This window comes from Saccostrea echinata, unplaced genomic scaffold (genome assembly GCF_033153115.1).
Source record: "Saccostrea echinata isolate AGI-Se365-2 ecotype Australia unplaced genomic scaffold, CSIRO_AGI_Sech_v1 ptg000022l, whole genome shotgun sequence".
Classification (NCBI taxonomy): Eukaryota; Metazoa; Mollusca; class Bivalvia; order Ostreida; family Ostreidae; genus Saccostrea; species Saccostrea echinata.
In genome coordinates, this window is record NW_026889771.1 from 13,949,050 (window position 1) to 13,971,459 (window position 22,410).

The following is a 22,410-nucleotide window of genomic DNA, read 5'->3' on the forward strand; positions in this document are numbered from 1 at the left end:
TCGCATGAATTTTTTTAGAAAGAGTTGACATGCTTTCACTTTCTTTTTCGGAAGTCCTCTGTTTTTTTCAATCATGTAAACATGACATGTTCTTGGAATAAGGAAGCAAAACAACATATGATTTTCACGTGATCATGGATGATTCCGAGAGAACTCCGTTGATTAACAGAAGACCTACTTCGGTATGTATTACAACAGTATGATATAAAATGTCAATAACAATGCAGAAAAAAATGTTGAAAAATTCACTCAAACTAGATCGACATTTCATCAGTCCATAAGCAATATCAGATTTAGATCAGATTCAGCAGTGTTCAGGTCAGGTCGTATGCATACAACCTAATTTGGACAAATTAGATGTAGTATACAGGCTTGATGATGACTATTTCTTCATACTGTATGGCTACATGTCAGCAACATATACCCTATTGATTATACTATACCAGCCAAAAATATGAAGTATCCAGTTCAGTAAACCATTGTTTCAGCACAATGCTACTATTGTTTATCATAAGTTTATACTGAGCAGGGGCCTATATACTTAGTATATAGGCCCCTGTACCGAGCTATGAAAATGATTAAATATATCAAATCTTAAGAAGGGTTGAAAATAGGGAATAAATTTTTATGCTTTCAGGTAATAAATCAATCAAGTGAGGAAGATGAATCTGATTCTGAAAATAAACTTAATTATGCAACAGAGAAGGTCCTCTCTGGAGAATATGAGGTTTGTATAGCTATTTCTCTTGCAATTGGCATGAAATTAATTAACTTAATGTCAATATACTAATTAATTCAATTGCATTGGGTTTTTTTTAATGTTATACGATAATGAAAGTAGATTAATTGATGGACTGTGTTGTATTACAGAGTTTGGATTATGATGATTGTGAAAATGAGTTATACCAAATGGAGGAGAAAACAAAGTCTGTCAGGGTAAGTACTCATTCATACTTCTGGGAAAACAGGAGTGCTTTATCAACATGAATGGTTTGTAAAGTTTTACTTAATAAGTCTTTTGTTTGACAGGATATTGTGGTAATTGAGATGTTAAGATGGTTAGTCATGTTTTTTGTTGGAGTTCTGACTGGACTGGTGGCAAGCCTCATTGACTATTGTGTCATCAAATCTACAGATCTCAAGTTCAGCATCATCAAAAAATGTATCCTTTGTTTAGCTTACTGTGTTAACTGCAAAATCATAATCACAATTTATACGAGGGGTATTTGAAAAATAATGAATATTTATTCGCTGCATTTTATTCAACAAAAATATCACAGATACAGATTATCACAGTCCTTCAAAATATTCTCCTCCAACTTCTACACATTTTTTCAGTCTTTGAATCCATTTCTGAAAAGCCGATTTATAGGCCGATTTAGGAACACCCTTCAGACACTGGTATAGCGCACTTCCTACAGCTTGGCGGCTTTCGAAACGGCGTCCTCTTAAGGCATCCTTGATGAGTGGATTCAGCCAAAAGTCACAAGGGGATAGATCAGGGCTGTATGGAGGATGTGGTAAAGTTTTAATGTTCATCTCTGCCAAATATTCGGTAACAACCGAGGCTTTGTGGGCTGGTGCATTGTCATGAAGCAAATGTATGCCGCGGGTTCCAGTGCGAGGGCGGGTCTCTTCATAATGTGACACAATTTGGGTTAAGACTTTTTCTTTGTAGAATTTAGCAGTGACACTGGTAGACTCTGGGACTGGAATTTGTACGACGGGTCCCTTCGAATTAAAGAAAATAGCGTACATAACTTTCCGAACTGTGCGGCTACGCCGTGCAATTTGTGGTCTGTCCTTGACGTCAGTCACCCAAACTTTATTATTTCGTTTTATTTCTGGTTCGAAAAAGAAAATCCACGTTTCGTCACCAGTGACAATTTCGTTTAAACGCCTGAAATCGCAATGTTCATATTTTTCTAATAACTGCCGACAAATTTCTACCCGTACCCTCTTCTGCTCATCTGTTAGAATGTAGGGGACCCGTCGAGCACAAACTTTTTTCAACATTAGTCTGTGTTTTAATATTTCAAATACTGCTGACGAATTGATCCCAGTGAAAGAAGAAATGTCATTAACGGTGTATCTTGCATCAGTTTCAATGATCTGTTTCACAGTGTCAATTTCATTTTGGGTGATGGCAGCTGCAGGTCTTCCACTACGAGGGTCATCTGCAAGCGTCTGCCGACAGTCTTGAAATCGACGTACCCATCTCAGAACAGTTGGATAGGAGAGTGCAGAAGATCCATAAACTTTGTTCAAATCAGCTTTAATTTCTGTCGGGTTATAACCAAGAAGCGCTCTTACTTTACAGTATGCCCTTTGCTCTAACTGGTTAGGAACCTCACTTCCCATGGTTTTTTGCTATAGTGTTGCAGACGTCGTTTACGTCACACGTCAAGATCTCGGGTTCGCGTTATTTAGAAAATTTAATTTATTTACAGTTTTGTAGAAAATTGATTAAATTTTGATTCTCTTCAATCAATTTTCTTGAAAAACTATGTTAAACAGTTTTTATTATTTAATATTCATTAAATTATAAATGCCCCTCGTACATAGTGATAAATAAGAAATGTTTCATACTTATCCTTAGTGAATTTTAATCATGAAAAAATATATATAATAAAATTTTCAACAACTGACATAATTTTTTCCACCATAGCATTATATTTGGCTTTAATTCCTCTTAAAAAAGCTACTTTCAATGTCAAATTAGAATATTTGAACATATTTTTACAGTCTTAAAAATCAAGCAGCCCCCTTGTATGTCATATCATACATTTTATAATGATTTAATAACACCTTAAGTTACGTGTTTAGAAATTGTGTCATATATTATTTTTTCTGAACTGCTAAAGATATAGACAAATGTGTGGACGACCAATGTATGGAGATCCCCCTCTTTGTCTGGGCAGGGATCAATGGGGGTCTTGTGTTTGTTGCAGCAGTTCTGACAGCCTGCTTTGAGGTAAAGATTCACTGTAAATCAAGGAATACCTGGTAATATAAAGAACATGGTTCATTCTATGTGTTTTTAAAATATACAATTGATCCATACTAACATGTAATTTGTTGGTTTGTTATAGTTTTTTCATTAAATGCTTTCATTATTTCATCTTGAATTTAAACATAAAATGACATCTCTTATTAAATATACATTTGTAATACATTTCAGCCTGTGGCAGCTGGAAGTGGGATTCCACAGATTAAGTGCTACCTAAATGGGGTCAAAGTACCACATGTTGTTCGTTTGAAAACCATTGTTGTAAAGGTCATTGGAGTCATAAGTTCAGTTGCAGGTGGACTCATTATAGGAAAGGTTTGCATTTTAGAATTTTTAAAGTAAACTTTAAATTTTCTGAATTTAAAGTCATGAACAATTTTATTTTTAAGTTATGTTAAGAAGCAAAACTTAGTAATATTTAATTTGATCTTAAGTAAATTGTAATTATTAAAGAAGCTTCATTCAATCATCTGTTGAAACTCATAACATTGAGGGGAAACCCACTTGATTCAGGACCATTTTGTATAAACAGTACAGGTACTACATAATTTTGATAAGATGGAAGCTCAATGAATTTCCATCAATAATCTTTGTGTTGCTCATTCAATAGGAAGGACCAATGATACATTCTGGTGCTGTGATAGCAGCTGGAATCTCTCAAGGAAGATCAGACACATTCAGAAAATTTGACTTAAGAGTATGTGTTACAACATTTGTAATTACATGTATATCACTCTAAGTTGTCATTGTAATTTTATATGTCAAGAAAACTTTGAAATAAAGACAAAATTAAATGTTAATTTTTGAAAATAAATGTACTGCACAATGTAAGAATTGAGAAAATTTGTGGAAACTAGCAGTGTACATATATATATTACAGATATTTGAATTTTTCCGGGCTGACACAGAAAAACGAGATTTTGTGGCTGGAGGGGCAGCAGCTGGGGTGTCTGCTGCCTTTGGGGCACCAGTGGGGGGTGTGCTGTTCAGTCTGGAGGAGGGAGCTAGTTTCTGGAACCAAGCTTTAGCATGGAGAATAGTAAGTGTTTGATTAAAGAACTTCTTTTCAATGTTGTAAATTGTCTTTCACTGCATTGTATATTAATAAAATTTCAGTTATCATTTAGCATCAGCAAGCTTTCTTGCAAAGGAAAACTCAAAACAATGTCATTTTGATTACAAATATTATATAAGATGATAACATAAAAGATTCCCAGAACACATTGGTAGTTCATACTTGATACAAAAGTTGCAAGTTTATTATGAACCTGAGAATGGCTTGTAAATTTGTGTTACATACATGTATATTTGCTTAAGATTGATTAATGTCACTTTTGGGGAAAAGAGTGAAAAATATCAAGGTATCATTTTGCTACCTTACCCATTGTACAGGTATTGTAAAGTTTGATTTATTTGTTATCAAATCATTATGTACATACATGTATATTTGCTTAAGATTGATTAATGTCACTTTTGGGGAAAAGAGTGAAAAATATCAAGGTATCATTTTGCTACCTTACCCATTGTACAGGTATTGTAAAGTTTGATTTATTTGTTATCAAATCATTATGTACATATGTGTTTTTTTTTTAGTTTTTTGCCTCCATGATGTCTACATTTACACTTAACGTCATACAAAGCTACATAAAAGGTCATCCCTGGGATCTGTCTTATCCTGGGTTGTTTAACTTTGGTAATTTTGATGTAAGTTCTTTACATGTTGTCAGAATCTCTATCTCATTGCTCTCTCTCTCTCTCTCTTCATGGTTTGATTTGTAGAAATGTGTATACTTGAATGCAAAGTTGTTTTAACATACATGTACTTTACTAGCACTTTTAGTTCTTTTTTTTTTTTCAGACAACATCATACTCTGCCTTTGAACTTCCAATTTTTATATTGATGGGAGTATTAGGTAAGATATGAATCACGTATAGATTAAAAGTCAACAGGAAATTTTATTTAACAACAAATAAACACTTGTGTACCGGTATATGCAGCACTCAAACCTGTCATAGCAACCACTTGTATTTAGCGACTTCCTGTCATATGCTATTGCTAAATTTCCTCTTTTTGTTCTAATTTTCCTGCAATCAGTGACTCCCTAACTCAATGTGAACAGCCACCATCATTTTCCATTCTAAAGCAGTTTCAGACCGTAAATTTATCAATCCCACCCCCTCCCCCACCCCCAGCCCCCCCATTTGCAAATATTTCAAATTCTTTGTGTGATTTTCTATCAAATAGAAACATTAAAATAAGAAACAGATTAAAAGTAACTGTAGATTAAATTTGAAATGGTTTCCACGAGAAGTTTATAAAATTTGTATACATTTATGCATTAAAAATCCTTGCATTTTCTTTGTGATTATAGCAGTCTCTTTTGAGCATAATCTCATCATGTTTTTATCCCTAACCATGTTGTAATAGTGTCGTATCCTTAAAAATTACTTGCATTTAAAGATGTTTGTCAGTAAATGAAAATGTGAGGTTAGAGTCATAATCTGGAAAAAAGTTGATTATTCTTTTAATACATATAAAAAATTTCTTGAAAGTTTATGTGACAACAAAGGTAAATATAAGTATTTGACTCTGTATGTTTATGACACTCTCGGTGCAAAAATAATAGTTCAGAGCCAAAAAAGATAGAAATATTCTCACAAAGAACTGTAAATTTTTATGCATTATATTTTGCAGGTGGGCTTTTTGGTGCTTTATTTAACCAGTTTAACTATGTTTTAACTAAATTTAGGAGAAGGCAAGTGTTTTCTTGGCAAATTTATCAAGCATATAATGCTGTCAACAGGGTTAAAGTACCAATCTTTCAGTCAAAATCTTTATCAACTATGTACCTTCAAATAACTGTGAAATTTTCCTTTTTTTATCTTGCTTGTTGAATTTAAAAAAATATATAGATTTTTAAGTTATTTGTTGATCAGCTTAAGATTGGCCTTGAACAGGATTTACTTTAATTTTTGACTTCAGGTACATAAATAAAGGTAGAGATCGAGTGATTGAGGCAATGGTTGTAGCCATCATCACTGCCACAGTTGGTTATGTTTCCCTGTACTTCAATAATAACTGTACTCCCATGATACATGACCAGGACACCAATACTGTACAGGTATTCCACAGTTGAAATAACAGGTGTTTTACACAATTAAAATAACTAACACTCTACATTTGTTGTACACAATTAAAATAAATAACAATGTAAAGATATTGTACAAATAACTAACACTGTACAGGTATTGTACACAAGTAACTAAAACTGTACAGGTATTTTACACAATTAGAATAACCAATATTGTACAGGTATTCCACACAATTAAAATAACTCCATATGTAACACTGTACAGGTATTGTGCACAAATAACTAAAACTGGAAAGGTATTCCAAACAATTAGAATAACCAATAATACGGTATACAGGTATTACACACAACTAAAATAGCTAAAACTTTCCAGGTGTTTTACACAAATAACTAAAACTGTACAGGTATTGTACACATATGACTAAAACTGTACATGTATTGCAGTTAAAATAACTATAAACACTGCATTATAGGAGTTCCACACAATAACTAACACTGTTCTGGTGTTGTACACAAATAACTAAAACTGTACAGGTATTGTACATATTTGACTAAAACTGTACATGTATTGCAGTTAAAATAACTATAAACACTGTATTATAGGAGTTCCACACAATAACTAACACTGTTCTGGTGTTGTACACAAATAACTAAAACTGTACAGGTATTGTACATATTTGACTAAAACTGTATAGGTATTGCAGTTAAAATAACTTACACTGTATAATAGGAATTCCACACAATAACTAACACTGTTCTGGTGTTGTACACAAATAACTAAAACTGTACAGGTATCCCACACAATTTAAATAACTAACACTGTACAGGTATTGTACACAGATAACTAAAACAGATTTTGTGCACAATTACAATAACTAACACTGTACAGCTATTGTATGTAAATAACTAACATTTTATACAAACATTGCACAAACTCAAAATAATTGCAGAAACTCAAAATATTCATACTTACAGATATCAGACTTACCCAAACAATAAACAGTGTACATATATTAAACACAATTAAAACAACTTACACTGTATAGGTATTGTTCACGATTAAAATGATTTTTAAAAAGTACATTTGTATGTGTAAATTTCTGTTGCATTTTTCATGTCCAAACTTTCTTATATCTTTTAATAAATGGAATAGTAATTTAAATGTTCATTCTAACAGACTGCATGCTACAGAATTTTACAAAATATGTACTGGTGCAAAATGCATATATATAATTTAGACAAATATGTGGAAGATTTGATTATGGCTGAAGCTGTGAAGATGTTTGATGTGTCACAATTTTTTTAAAAATTCTTTTTGTTCCCGTTATATATAAAATGAAAAGCTTTGCATTGATTAATAATACTTGTAAATGTATTTTGTTTCATAAGGGAAGTAATATGTATATATACATGTATATGTAAGTGTGACCATGCAGTCATTTAAGCACCAGTTCTGTATAAGATATAGTCAAAAGCAGTAAAAAAATAAAATCAAACATTTCCAGTCACTTATTATTTCTTTGCCTTTTTAGTTTTACTGCAATGATGGACAGTATAGTTCTACAGCCTCCATTCTATTCCAGTCTCCAGAAGATAGCGTCAAAAGTCTTTTTCATGACGCCAAAGGTTTATCAGTTTTCTATTGTCAGTAGTTTGTATGATTTAGTTGAATGTGAATTTTAGTATACACTGAACTTGTTTTCTTATCTTTATGCACAATATATTGTCAAAATTTTAGTTCTCCAATTTTTATCTTGTTCGAAAAGGAATTTTTGCTATAATAAGTATGTATAGCCAAGCTTGTATTGCACTGGCTCAAGATCAAGAGCAGAACTGTAGGTTAATTGTTTCCTATACATGAATAATCATATTTCCTGACCCAACTGGCAAATAAAAATTCCATGTTTTATCCATTGTTAAAACTCCAGTGTAAAACAACAATTCTGTGGGTTTTTTTTTAATTATCTGTCTATATAGGTACTTATGCACCAGCCACCCTCATTGTATACTGCCTGTGTGTGTTTATACTGGCCTGTTGGACTTATGGACTCTACGTACCAAGTGGCCTCTTTATACCTGGTCTTTTGGTCGGTGCTGCCTGGGGACGACTGGTGGGGATCTGTCTCAACTATATCTTCCCAGATGTGGTAAATACTCTCTTAATTATGTTGTTTTTTGTTTTTTGAAGAACAGAGTTAAAATCCCTGTTAGTTCTAAAGTTATTATGAGGATTTTTGAGAAAAAAAAGGGTACTTCAAACACCTTTATGTTGAATACCAGGGAAATGTCAAAGTGAGTTGGTAATCCTGAGCATATTATGAAATAGCATTTTAAGTTCAATATATTGAACACTTAATGGGTACCTCCAAATTTTTCCACACTGCTGCCATAATCTAGATATCAATGTGATGGTTGAATGGTAGTGAATTGTAAAAAGGGACATGTAACATACATGTATGTTTTAAATGAGCATGTGCATGTATATCCAAATATTATGTTTGTGAGAAATATGCTAAAATCAAGAAATCCAGCAAATTCATCTTAAATATCTCAAATATAAACCAAAGTGAAGTATATATTTCTTGAAAATAAACTGTTTTTGAAAAATGAATGGCATTAGATGTCTTAAACATCATATTTAAATAGAATTCTTATGCATTTTATTTGACAAAATAGAACACAAGCATAAAAGTTTGTGTACACAGGGAATTGGAAAATGCTTCACCACTTTATTTCTTTAAATGTGCCTCTGTACCTAGAATTTAACATCTTTTATTAATTCTATCAATGATAAGAAATAGCTGATTCAGAAGTTCTCCAAAGTATTAATAAATCAAACTTAATTGCAGGTTCTGGGGTCACCAAATGGTATAATTACATGTACAGTGTGACTTGTGTATTGTGTTGACTTCATTAACAATTAACACAAGAAATTGTAGCTTGCTGTCATTTCCTGATTACAATCATGCAGAGTTGAATCTCTGCTTAATTTGTTTCCTAACTGTCTTATGATTTGGATGACTTTTTGATTTTAAAACAAATTCTCCATCATGCATAATGAAAACAACTGCAAATGTCAGTTGATCATGTAGGTAAATTTGAAGGGGTTGTTTCATGAAAACTAAGATCGGCATATCAAATGTGAAAATTCTGCACTATTAAGAATATTTTTGCATAAATTTCACATTTTTCAGAAGCACAGATTTACTATTTACCTGTAATATTTCCATTAGAATTTTGAGCAGGAATTTTTTAATTTATAAATAACGTTGAGACATATTAGACAGTATCAAAACCAGTTATATGCCAGGAATCTAAAATATAGATTCCTTATAGAGTGATATATGTTATGATACTGCCTATGGTTATTACCAACCTATATTGCTTACATATTCTACAGTTTGAAATTTTACACTCCACACAATAGGGTACCCGGTAATTAATACTCCTTTTTAAAATTAATTATGACCCATTCACCCCTTTCTGATGAAAACAACTCACATGCTTTTTGAACAATTGTGTTTTTTCCCTCCCACTGGGGGGAAGTTAAAAATTTGATATCTTCAAATTGGAGAAGATCAGTAAAGAATCATAGTAAAATTTTGAGTTTTATGATGGATGATATCTGTTTTGTATAAGGTGAAAATCAGTACCAATAACTCATTTCAGTTTATGATTTTTGGAAATATTTAGAGACAAAGGAGATTTGGAAATAATTTCTTTTTTGATCATTATAAGATAGAAACCTTCCCAGAAAATAAAACTTCAGATGTTGCTGCCTTGTAAAAAATTTGAGAAGCCGAGACTTACATTGTAAAACTTAAATATTTTCAGGGTTGGGTAGATTTTGGAAAGTATTCTTTAATAGGAGCTGCAGCTCAACTAGGTGAGTCATTTTCATTTTTAAAAAATCCTCCTCTTCTTTAAATGAAATTTTTAGATATTACATATAATCAATTCCCCTAATTCAATATGATATGATAATGAAACTAAACTTCTGTATTTATAGGGGGTATTGTACGTATGACAATAAGTCTTACTGTCATCATAATGGAAGCTACAGGAAACATCACGTTCGGTCTACCTATCATGATTGTTCTCATTGTGGCTAAATGGGTGGGGGACATTTTTAATGAGGTAAGTTAACAATGAAAAGAAATTAAAAAGATCAATTTATATATTATATGTACATCTTTTTAATTACTCCATCAAATGAACAAATTTCACATTATGACTTGATAAAAAAGAAATATGAAAACAGAGTGTAATTAAAAATATTCAGGAACAATCCTTTATTTAAAAAAAAATATTTTAATCTACAGGGAATCTATGACATGCATATCCACATACAGGGTGTGCCCATCCTGGGATGGGAGCCATCATCAGTATTAACAAATCTTCCAGCCAGGTATGCTTTAATTAGCTTGTATTATATCTTAAGCACACAGTGAAATGCCTGTCTATCAGGAGGCAAGTGAACTTTTCTGTAAATGGATAAATTAAGACTGCCAAATATGTTTCTAACTTGGGTGTTTTACTGACTATAGAAGCTAGCTTGCAAGGGATATAGATTTCAAGCAGGGGTGACAAGATGTACGTACAACAGTTAAGGTTATTCAATTCATAATTTTGTTACCATTACATTGGAAGATGGAGCACATACATGTACTGGAAGCTTAATATGTAAATATTAAGTATGTGCATGCATGCATGTATAAAAAATATAGTTTTTCATGCATGCATGTACCAAATATTTATATTACTGGTAACTTCCAGCATGAGGCACATACAACTTAAATTTAAACACAGTGAAATGTTTTTTAGTATGAACATGGATATAGCAAATTTATGGATACAGTGAAGTATTTTTGGGATCCCCTACAAATTCTTGAAACAATTCCTTGCAAAATTTTATGATTGTAACAAACTTTGATATAGAATTTATTGATTAAGTGAATTTATTTTCATTTTTTTGCATTAAAATGCATAGATTTTATGCTAACGTGAATGTAATTGAATATAAAACAAATATTAATTTTTCAAACCTTACTATCATTCTAACATTTTGTATGTTAAAATGCATGCAGTATATACTCGCCTATAAGCCAGATTTTTTGGGAGTTTGATTAATTATGGTCCAAAACTTTACGTCTGACATAAGCAAGTCCTAGAAACAATGGTATTTTTCTTGACAGCGAAATGTTTAGTTATTAATTATGGTCCAAAACTTTACGTCTGACATAAGCAAGTCCTAGAAACAATGGTATTTTTCTTGACAGCGAAATGTGTAGTTTTTTAAACAACTCCGAAGATTATCTTATGAAATTGATGTGTTGAGAATAAGTTTGAATATTAATCAAGTTCAAAAAATACTATTTAAACACAGGTAAATACTATGCAATTAAGGACTCTTTCGGTGGTGAATATGGTTTGTTATTCACCAGAAAAAGATCAATATTGACCGAGGCGAAATAACCTAAAAAATACAACCCACTTATAGGTGTGTATTTACAGTACTTATATAGTGTGAAAAATAGAAGATGAATTTTGTTTTTATTGTTTTTATTTTCGTACTAGAGAGGTGATGAGTCATCCTGTGTCTGTGTTCCGAGTGAGGGAGTCTGTTGGCAGAATCATGGAGGTTCTTAACAAAGAGACACACAATGGCTTCCCTGTAGTGGAGAATTTTAATCCTGATATACAAAGTGTAAGTGTGTTTCATTGGATTTCTTCATCATAATGAGACTTTTAATCCTGATATATGAAGTGTAGGTGTGTTTCACTGAATTTCTTCAATCTATTCAGAAATGCAGTTGCATGTATATACTAGTATGAATTATAAAGAACAGACTTAAAGTTTGTACAATGCTTTATAATTTGGAAGTAAAAGATAATTTCTAATATGAAGAAAGACAAGGAAACGGTAATTGTGTGAGGAAAGCATCCTTGTCAAGGCAACAAAAAACTTATTTTATTGAAGAATTTTATGAAGGAAGAATTACAGTTTAAAAGTTTACATAATAGATTGTTAGATTAAGAATGAAAATATAATACATGTATTAAAAAAATATATTTTAATGATTTTAGTGACTTTTAATCAAACTAAGAAATGTCTCTCTTGTATACATTTTACTACTCAGATGATAATGAAGTTGCCATGCAGTTAAATGCGACATATTTAAAGGTTATTGACTGAATATTGGAAAATACAGTAGGTCTTTGCACAATGAAGTGGACAGAGCTTGTGAGGACTGCATCTGCGCAAAGACCGAGAGCGGGCATATTTCCCATTATTCAGTCAATAACCTTTTTAGTACATATTTTAATACAAATACATTTTTCCTACTATGAATGGAATTTCTCTGTATTCCTGGTCGTTAACACTCTTAAGATATTAAATATGGATATTTGTGACATCAAATGTACATGATGTCATTAAGAATGGAGAGAAAGGAAAACATATTGTGACGTCACAATTGCAAATGCAAAAATAGTCCCCGGGCATTACAGTGCAAAAGCTGGCAGATATGAATCTGTAAAAGCCATGCAGGGTTCTCTCTTTATAATTTATTGAGAAATAAATCAAAATATGAAATAAGAATGATTTAAATAGCATAATTTTTCAAAATTCTATATTGTAGTCATCAGAGGATGGAGAAATGTCATTTGGAACCTACAGAGGAATAATTTTAAGATCACAATTAATAGTTCTTTTAAAGCAAAGGGTAAGCCTTAAATATGAAATGAATGTAATTCATTAAAGTAAACTAACTTTCTTTCACTGCAATTTTCTATCATTCTAACATATGCACAGTGGTTTATTTTGTTGATTTTTCAGTCTTTCTCTTTAAATGCAAAAGTAATTTTCTTGTTAACTGCTACAAACTCTAAGTCATTTCAATTTTCACACAAACTTGCAGGTTAACCAAATGTTGAAAGAAAGCTGGTTTACAGTATGTAATGTTCTTAGGATTTTTTCAAATCAGGACCATTGTAATGATGGTAAAGCACAAGATTGGTCAATTTTTTATTTTACTTGATTTATTTATTAGATATATGGAGATAATCAAACTTTGAATTTGACAACTAAGGATTTTAGAGATGCGTATCCAAAGTTTACTCCTATCAGAGTAAGTATTTTGAGACACTTCATAAACGATACATAAATAATTTTTTTTTTTCTTTCAAATGTTGGTTATTTCTTGGTAAATTTTAATCACACTGTGCATACTACTTTGAAGTAAAGAGCTAGGTTCACAAAATTCACCTTGTTCAGACAAGCAATATAATAAAAATTTAGTCTTATTATATTACATGAACAATATCTAAAATATGATGTCTGAAATGACACAATTTTATCAAGAGTGTCTGCAAGAATTACAGTGTCATGAATTATGTTTCCCTTTTGGAGAATTTCTTCCAAAAATGGTTAATATTTATCTTAATATTTCAAATAGAGCACAACCTCTGATCCTCAGGAATTTACAAGTACAGTTTAACTTCGAGATCTCAAACACTGATATCTTGAATACCATGGATATGTCGAAGTGATTTGGAAGTCCCAACCACATATTCTTTAACTATTTTACCCTTGATATCTCGAATCCTCTGATATCTCGAAGTTTTTTCTCGGTCCCATTGAGTTTGAGATAATGAACTTTAACTGTATATAAATTGTTACCTCTATTATTGATGTAAAATATATGATTTTTGGATGAAAGGTTGCAATCATATTTGAATTCTTAGTTGAATGTACTAAATATTGGTACACCAGTTATCTTTAGAATTCAAAAACAATGCAATTTTAATAGTAATGCTTTCCAATCTAATAATCTTGAAAGAAAACAATTTCATTCTTAATGAGAGCATGAAGTCTCTATAATTACTGCTTGAAAGCATGAAGACTCTGCTCTATAATTACTAATTTTTGAATTCAAATATCAGTGACAGTCAATAATTATACACGGACAGGTCTATTTTGTACATAAAATTGAACTTAGCTCTTTCGTATGTTAAATGGGCTATTCTTTTCATATTACATTTATCTAATCATGGTATCTTTAATAACTGCAAGGTCTTCATAATGAAAGTTAAAAGCTTGTTTCTTTTCATGAAAAGGTATCAAAAAATTTAATATACTTGTATCTATTGCAGCAAATTAAAATATCCCAGTATGAACGTGACAATTGTGAAATGAATTTAGAGCCATACATGAATCCTGCCGCATATTGTGTTACAGATGTAAGTATTATGAAGTAGTATGAAGCATAAATCAGGACTTATATACATGTAAATATGCATCATTTATGTGTATTTAAAAATTTCATATTTATTTCTCTTTACTTGATTTTATTTTTTAGAATTCTCTTTATCCAAGGGTATTTAAGTTGTTCAGAGCTCTTGGTCTTCGGCACCTTGTGGTGGTCGACAAACATCACCAGGTACGAACACATGCATGTTAGTTCTCATAGATATATGATTGTTGTGGATAATCTAGGAACTTACATGTTAATCTTATTTTTAAAATCAAACATTATCATTAATTGTTTGTATACTTGTACATGCTGATTACAATTTTGTTGTGCATGTAATATTAAATTCTGCAATATTTCTACTCTAATTTCATCTATACATGTGTTTCTGTTTAGTAGTAACCTACTTAGCTGCAATAATGTATTCCCCTCCATTTTTCTTTTTTTTTTGGGGGGGGGGGGGGGGGGGATTGAGAACATTTGATTTCTGACTCCCAGTTGTTCTGGATTGCAATTTTTAATTAATATTCTTCATTTCACCAAAAAAGAATGGTTTCCAACTTCTTGGGCATACTTGCTACGTTATAGTTAATTTCCAGAAATATAAAGTTGCAAACAATGCTACATAGAATAATGCAATCTGTCCAGAAGCAGTAAAATATAGTACTAAGTTATAAATGTAGAGACCACAAATGACTACTGATTCATCGAACTGCTCAATTTAGTCCATAATCGCCACCATTCATAACAATTTTGATATTTTTTATGTTTATTTGAATTGACTTCAACATAGTTAATGTGTCTGAAAGGTTTGAATTGAAGCTGTTAAGCGAGGTAGAGAATATCATCGAAAAACATTAATCCAAGACAGTTGGAGTCGGCAGTACTAGATTTACCGCCTGCCATGTGGGAGTGAATCACTCCTGCACTTGCACTATTATGGAGATCCTTTATAATTGTACCCCCCCCCCCCTTAAATAAAATGGAGAGGGCTACATTGTTGAGCTATTTTTGAATATGTGCTTATTTCGTATCAGGTTGTTGGAATGGTGACAAGGAAGGATCTTGCAAGATACAAAGTCACAAAAAAGCTTTGGAAAGTCAGTATGGAGGAACTGTTAATTTCAACTCGATGATCTTCACCAAAGGGATGGAGGAACTGTTAATTTCAACTCGATGATCTTCACCAAAGGGATGGAGAAACTGTTAATTTCAACTCAATGATCTTCACCAAAGGGATGGAGAAACTGTTAATTTCAACTCAATGATCTTCACCAAAGGGATGGAGGAACTGTTAATTTCAAAGTGATGATCTTCACCATAAAGTGATTTTCAGGGACAGAGTATATTTAGAACTTCAGTGAAGTTTGATAAATCAATATGTCACAGTTGGCATTTACAAAATGTCAAACTAGTACAATTTTGAACAAATGCTTGTGTGTTTGTATGTTTACATCTAGTCATCTACATTCCACGACCTACGCAAATGCAGTAAGTGAACCAGCTACACAATAACTATCAGTTTCTTATCTATAAGTACAGTATATATATATATATATATATATATATATATATATATATATATATATATATATATATATATATATATACATACACAGTTATCTCTACTGATTCACTCTGCATGATGCATGACTTAGACAATATGTTATTTAAATTATTTTTAGACAACCCATGCGATTTGAAATTTTTATTTTATTGTTATTTTTTCTGACTTCAGAGAGGTTTAGAAATTGTTAAATTTAAACTGTGATAAATGTTATCTTTGAAAAATAACTATACGGCATAATGGCTCAATGCTTTGTTTTAAACTGAATTCAGGTAACTGTGAATCTCAAAACTTTGCTTTTTTTTTTCTTCTGTGGAAAATCAGTTCGATAAAGTGTATAAGGATTTATGAATGAAAAGGTGTCAAATACAGTTAACTTACATGTACTTGAACAGACCCCCCCCCCCCCCTTCTAAATTTATGGACATCGATATGTAAATCTGGGCATTACATGTTTTAGATCAAACCTATTTTAATACAACAGGTATCTCAATATATCCCATCAAAATCTATGATTGTTGAATTTGGGTTTATTCTTCCTTTAAAATTTATACGCTTGTTCCCCAAAAGATCACACATTCTGTAAATTAATGATATCCATAGTATATTTAATTAAACACAACATTCACCATTGATATACGTACATTAGTGGTAATGTTCATTCCTTTCTTTGGCTTTGCAGTACATGAAAAATAAAACAAACAGTTACAAATGCTTGGCTTACAGAAAAAAATTTGTTGGAGTGAGATTTATGTGACTAGGATTTTTGTTAAGATATTCTTACTTATACTAATGTTTAGAAGTCCTTAGATTGTATTTGAATACCCTACATAAATTTACTGCAAAGGTGGTTGTATTGAAGGGTTGATAGTTTGACGATTTCAATATATCATAAAAATTGCGAGTGGAAACTTTGACAATCTACTAGTATTTAGCAGTGTTCTCTAACAGGAATGTGAAAGTTCACAAGTGGAAATTTTGACAACTATTTTGAATTCATCAATTTACTCCACATCAGCAAAGTTTCCACTTTTTAGTATAACATAACTTCTGACAATTCAGGGACACTTTGTATTTGTTATGAATTTGGTTTGCTGGAATGTCATAAATTTAAACCTGAATTCTTGAACCTTTAATAGTAAATTGTAATACTATTTATGCTGTATAAAGTATTTTATTATATTATACTCTTAAATAGTGTAAATTTTAATGATGAAACCATGCCCTTCAGCATGATAAAGCATTGCAAAAGTCAACAATTCTTGACAATGGGTGATATTCCAAAAAATGTTTATGTATACACAATTCACTGTTATATTTATTTATTCAATATAATACTTTAATATAATAAATATTGTATATGATTGAGGGTGACATTGAAAAAAAAACAAACATTGTCAACCTCAGCTGTTGACAGTGGTTTTCTTGGGGGTAAAAATTTTTAATGTTACCTTCAACTTCTTACAATATTTATATAATACCTCTTATTATTATACTTCTGTTAAAATGTTTCCTATATAAAGTTAAGAAGGTAAAATAACTATCTTTATAGTCTCAAAATTTCCACACATAGCAAAGCTATACCCCGGGGTATAGTTTTTGCTATCCAACCCTCGGAAAATTTTCATGCAATTTTTACCGCCAATTTTGATTTCCTGTAATCAATCTATAGACTTATGATGTCATCCTGACTTCAGTAGCATTGTGACGTCATCAGGATTTCAGCTAATTCTAGCAGTGTTATCTTATTCCAAATACTTGTTCAAGACTTTTATAATTTTTTTTTTCATGTTTTTACTATAAAACTGTAGTTTCAGGTAAATCCAACCCTCAGAAATTATGATATACATCAGTATAATAAAACGCTTATCCACTGGCTGTGAGTGGGATAGCTCTTTCATCAAACCCTTGACAGGAACTATTCCCCTCGGGCAAGCCCTCGGGGAATAGTTCCTGTCGCGGGTTTGATAAAAGAGCTATCCCACTCACAGCCAGTGGATAAGTGTATATTACTCATCATAAAATGAGAACAGAAAATTTATATTTTCCTCTGGAAGTATACTATTACCCCCCACCCCCACCCCCAGCAGAGGACTACTCTCTGCGAAACCAGAGCTATTCCCTCATTAATATTCATTAATATTTTTAACCAATCAAAATTCTTCATAGGAGGAGAATTCCAAGAATCCTGAGGTCCATGATGTAATGTTAAAGCCTTCTTCATGGCTTTCAAAGTTAGAATCAACTGAAATGATATTACTGTATTCTAGTTAAGATGCTATTATAGTTAATAGGTAATTTAACACTATTTAGTTTTTTTTAGTTTTTTTTGTTTTTTGGTTGAATGCCTCTATTGTCTTATAAAATGTTGGAGTAATCTGATTTAATATATACTCTTTTTTTAATCGTTTCAGTATAATAAAACAGTTATAGAATGGGTATTTAGGAGCCAATTTATGGTCCCCTTCAGGTGGAAACTGCTTTACCACCTTGAAAAATAGATTCCTCCCTCGGGGACCATAAATTTGCCATTTCAGGGTTCTCTCATACCCATTCCATAACTGTATAGTATTTGCTGAAATAAAGGCCCCAGAAAATTGTAGAATGATTGAGTATTTATTGAAAGTTAGGCTATTAAAGACCTTCAGTTCATTTTTATTTTTTTTTATTTTTTTACATTAACATTTTAATCCTTTTAAATGTAACTGGTAAGATGGTTATGATTTGCAAAATTATGTAATAAAATGTTGCAAGAAACATGTAAATATTGCATCATTATAGCATCATTATAGCAACAAAAATTTAGAATTGGGCAGTGAGAGTTTGTCTTAAAATCTTTAAAAAAAATGATAAAGTCATTGGTGGAGCAAATACAATATTTAATATAGTTACCTCACTTGTATGTACCAATAGAAACTCTTTGTAAGATGTCTGGCAAGGCATATACAGAAGAGGACAGTATAACTACTGCAAATATGGGAGTAAGTTTTGTCATATCAAAGTCATGCACTTCCTTTTTGTGCATACCTAATCTGTCTCTTGATAATACATATACATATTTTTTCATTGTAATGATGCAAAAGTTTATGTAATATTCAATATGATTAAATAAATTTTATGAGTTGTTCTGAACAAATTTGCCATATTTATATGTTTGACTGTATCGTTATGTATTAGTGAAAATAAATCAAAACTACTTAGTTATAACAAATCATTTTTTAACCTTTTAAAATATCTGTCAACTTTAAGGTAAAAGAATCATAAAGTTATTGAAGTTGGGCTGCAAGAATCTTTAAATAATTCTCTACGTTAGCGGGTTGTGTCTTTTTTTCCTACAATGGACGTACTGACAAAGAAGAAAGACATGGTTTATACATATAGTTTATATTTATATATATATATATATGTTATATTTATAAGTGGAAAAAAAAAGAAACGGAAAGAGATTGTACTGCTGCTTTGCACATTTTATTTAATCTACAAATTTAAGTTATGGTACAATTTATATATAGAGGGTTTACAAGGAAAAATGTTATGTACATATTATCAAGTCACTATAAATGTTAGAGCTGTAAACAAGAGGCCCATGGGCCACATCGCTCACCTGAGCACATTGGTTAGGCAAAAGCACAAATCAGTTCAGTTTTGAAAAGATTACTTGGGGGGGGGGGGGGGGGGACTTGAATTTTTTGATGATGCTTCCATGTCAGTATATAACAAATGGCTTTGTTGTACTTTAGATTTAAAAAAAAAATTCCCATATATTCCTTTGTAAAAATTTGATCCCCCATTGTGGCTCCTCCCTATCCCAGGGGTCATCATTTGAACAAACTTGAATCTACACTCCTGAGGATGCTTCCATATCAATATGACTAAACTTTTCTGCTTTTCTGTTCTTGAGAAGAAATATTTTTTCTATATGTTCTTATATAAAACGTTTGATTCCCCATTGGGCCCCAACCTACCCCTGGGGATCATTATTTGAACAAAACTGAATTTACACTACCTAAGGTTGCTTCCATATCAAAATGACTAAACGTTTTTCAGTTCTTGAGAAGATATGTTCCTATGTAAAATTTTTGATCCCCCATTGTGGCCCGACTCTATCCCCAGGGGGCATCATTTTAACAGACTTGAATCTACACTACCTGAGGATGCTTCCATATCAAAATGACTAATCATGGCTTAGAAGTTCTTCAGAAGAAGAAATTTTCCTATATATTTTTCTATTTAAGACTTTGATCCTCCATTGTGGCCCCACCCTACCCCAGGGGGTCATGATTTGAACAAAATAGAATCTACACTACCTGAGGATGCTTCCACATAAATATGATAAATCAGGGCTTTGCTGTTCCTGAGAAGAAGATTTTTTAAAATTTTTCCTAAACATTTCTATGTCAAACTTTGATCCTCCATTGTGGCCCCACCCTACCCCGGGGGTCATGATTTGAATAAATTTGAATCTGCACTACCTGAGGATGCTTCCATATAAATATGACCAATCAGGGCTTTGTTGTTCCTGAGAAGAAGATTTTTTAAGATTTTTCCTGTATATTTCTATGTAAAACTTTGATCCTTCATTGTGGCCCTGCCCTACCCCCAGGGGTCATGATTTGAACAAACTTGAATCTACACTGCCTGAAGATGCTTCCATATAAATATGAGTCATCATGGCTTTGCTGTTCTTGAGAAGAAGATTTTTAAATATTTTTCCCATATATTTCTATGTAAAACTTTGATCCTCCATTGTGGCCCCACCCTACCCTCGGGGGTTATGATTTGAACACACTTGAATCTACACTACCTGAGGATGCTTCCACATGAGTTTCATCTTTCCTGGCCCTGTGCTTCTTGAGAAGAAGATTTTTAAAAGATGCTATTTATTTTCCACTAATTCTTTATTATCTCCCCTTGAAAAAGGGAGTGGCCCTTCATTTGAACAAACTTGAATGCCCTTCACCCAAAGATACTTTGTGGCAAGTTGAAATTGGCCCAGTGGATCTTGAGAAGAATCTTTGTTCATCCATTATGGCCCGACCTAACCCCCGGGGGTCATGATTTGAACAAATTTAAATCTACACTTCCTGAGGTTGCTTCATATAAATATGACCAATCATGGCTTTGCTGTTCCTGAGAAGATTTTTTCAAGATTTTTTCTATGTATTCCTATGTAAATCTTTGATCGTCCATTGTGGCCCCGCCCTACCCCCTGGGGGTCATGATTTGAAGAAATTTGAATCTACATGAGGATGTTTCCATATAAGTTTCATCTTTCCTGGCCCAGTGGTTCTTGAGAAGATTTTTAAAATGCCCTTGGAAGAAGGCATGGCCCTTCATTTGAATCCCCTTTACCCAAGGCAAGTTTGGTTGAAATTGGCCTGGTGGTTTTTGAGAAGAAGTCGAAAATGTTAAAAAGTTTACAGATGGACGGACAGCTAGACGAACAGATGGACATTGGACAAAATGTGATCAGAAAAACTCACTTGAGCTTTCAGCTCAGGTGAGCTAAAAAGTTTTCCTGTGTATTTTTTTTTTTATAAAACTTTGATAACCCATTGTTGCCCCACCCTAACCCCGAGGGTCAAAATTTGAACAAATTTGAATCTACACTACCCGAGGATACTTCCTTATCAATATGACTAATTGTGGCTCAGTTGTTCTTGAGAAGAAGATTTTAAATGTTTTTTCCTATATATTCCTATGTAAAACTTTGATCCCCCATTGTGGCCCCACAGGTCATGATCTGAACAAATTTGAATCTACACTTTGTAATGAAGGTTTCATGTAAGTTTTAACTTTTCTGGTCCAATGGTTCTTGAGAAGATTTTTCAAAGATGACACCAAATTTTCACCAATTCTTAATTATCTCCCCTTGAAAGAGGGTGTGGCCCTTCATTTGAACAAACTTGATTTCCTCACACAAAGATGCGTTGTTGCAAGTTTGTCGAAATTGGTGCAGTGGTTCTTGAGAGGAAGTCAAAAATGTGAAAAATTTACAGATGATCAGACAGAAAGCCAGACAAAATGTGATCATAAAAGCACACTTGAGGTAAAATTATAAGGAATAACTGTCTGGGCTTTATTATTTTTACATATGGTGTACATACATTGTAATCATAGGCATGTAGTATTGGGGGGACATTGCATCCCCTTTTCCAAAGCTTATCTTTTACTATTAATTATGTTCCCCAAACGAAGTTTGGGAACATATTGTTTTTACTCTGTTTCTTATTATTATTATTATTATTATTATTATTATTCTTTTTTTCTACTTTCTTCTCCCGTACTTTTTTGTCCGGGAGTGTTCTCATAGAACCACTCATCCGATTGACATGAAACCTTTTTAGGGTTAATAGGCATGTTGTGTAGGTGTTCGGAACGAAGGTCATTTTGCGCGCACATGCATGCACTGAGTGAGTGCAATGAGTGAAATGACTGATATACTTGATGAAGCCGTAACTTTTATATTTCTTTATGAATTGCTTTGAA

General features: G+C 32.2%; 2 protein-coding genes across 2 annotated transcripts in view; both read left to right on the forward strand.

Moving 5' to 3' along the window:
- The window catches only part of LOC133190462 (spindle assembly abnormal protein 6 homolog), a 281,161-nt gene extending 263,994 nt beyond the window's left edge, over positions 1-17,167 (forward strand). The window contains exon 17 of the mRNA XM_061326116.1: positions 17,153-17,167. The gene's annotated coding sequence lies outside the window, so the exon portion shown is untranslated. The remainder of the gene's footprint in view (positions 1-17,152) is intronic.
- On the forward strand, positions 90-15,892 carry LOC133190488 (H(+)/Cl(-) exchange transporter 7-like). Its single transcript, XM_061326147.1, has 23 exons — positions 90-182; positions 638-727; positions 871-936; positions 1,030-1,162; positions 2,865-2,974; positions 3,182-3,325; positions 3,621-3,707; positions 3,891-4,049; positions 4,604-4,714; positions 4,869-4,923; positions 5,706-5,766; positions 5,994-6,132; positions 7,635-7,728; positions 8,080-8,249; positions 9,937-9,988; positions 10,112-10,239; positions 10,425-10,510; positions 11,680-11,809; positions 12,744-12,827; positions 13,155-13,232; positions 14,257-14,343; positions 14,463-14,543; positions 15,392-15,892. The coding sequence occupies exons 1-23, from the start codon at positions 135-137 to the stop codon at positions 15,488-15,490; spliced, it is 2,292 nt and encodes a 763-aa protein (XP_061182131.1). The 5' UTR covers positions 90-134; the 3' UTR covers positions 15,491-15,892.
- Positions 17,168-22,410: the final 5,243 nt, after the last annotated feature.

Coding starts and splice junctions, on each gene's coding strand:
- LOC133190488 (XM_061326147.1), top strand. CDS start 135: ATGGATGATTCCGAGAGAACTCCGTTGATTAACAGAAGACCTACTTCG. Junction 12,828..13,154: donor TAGTTCTTTTAAAGCAAAGG/GTAAGCCTTAAA, acceptor TTTATTTATTAG/ATATATGGAGATAATCAAAC. Junction 13,233..14,256: donor CAAAGTTTACTCCTATCAGA/GTAAGTATTTTG, acceptor TATCTATTGCAG/CAAATTAAAATATCCCAGTA.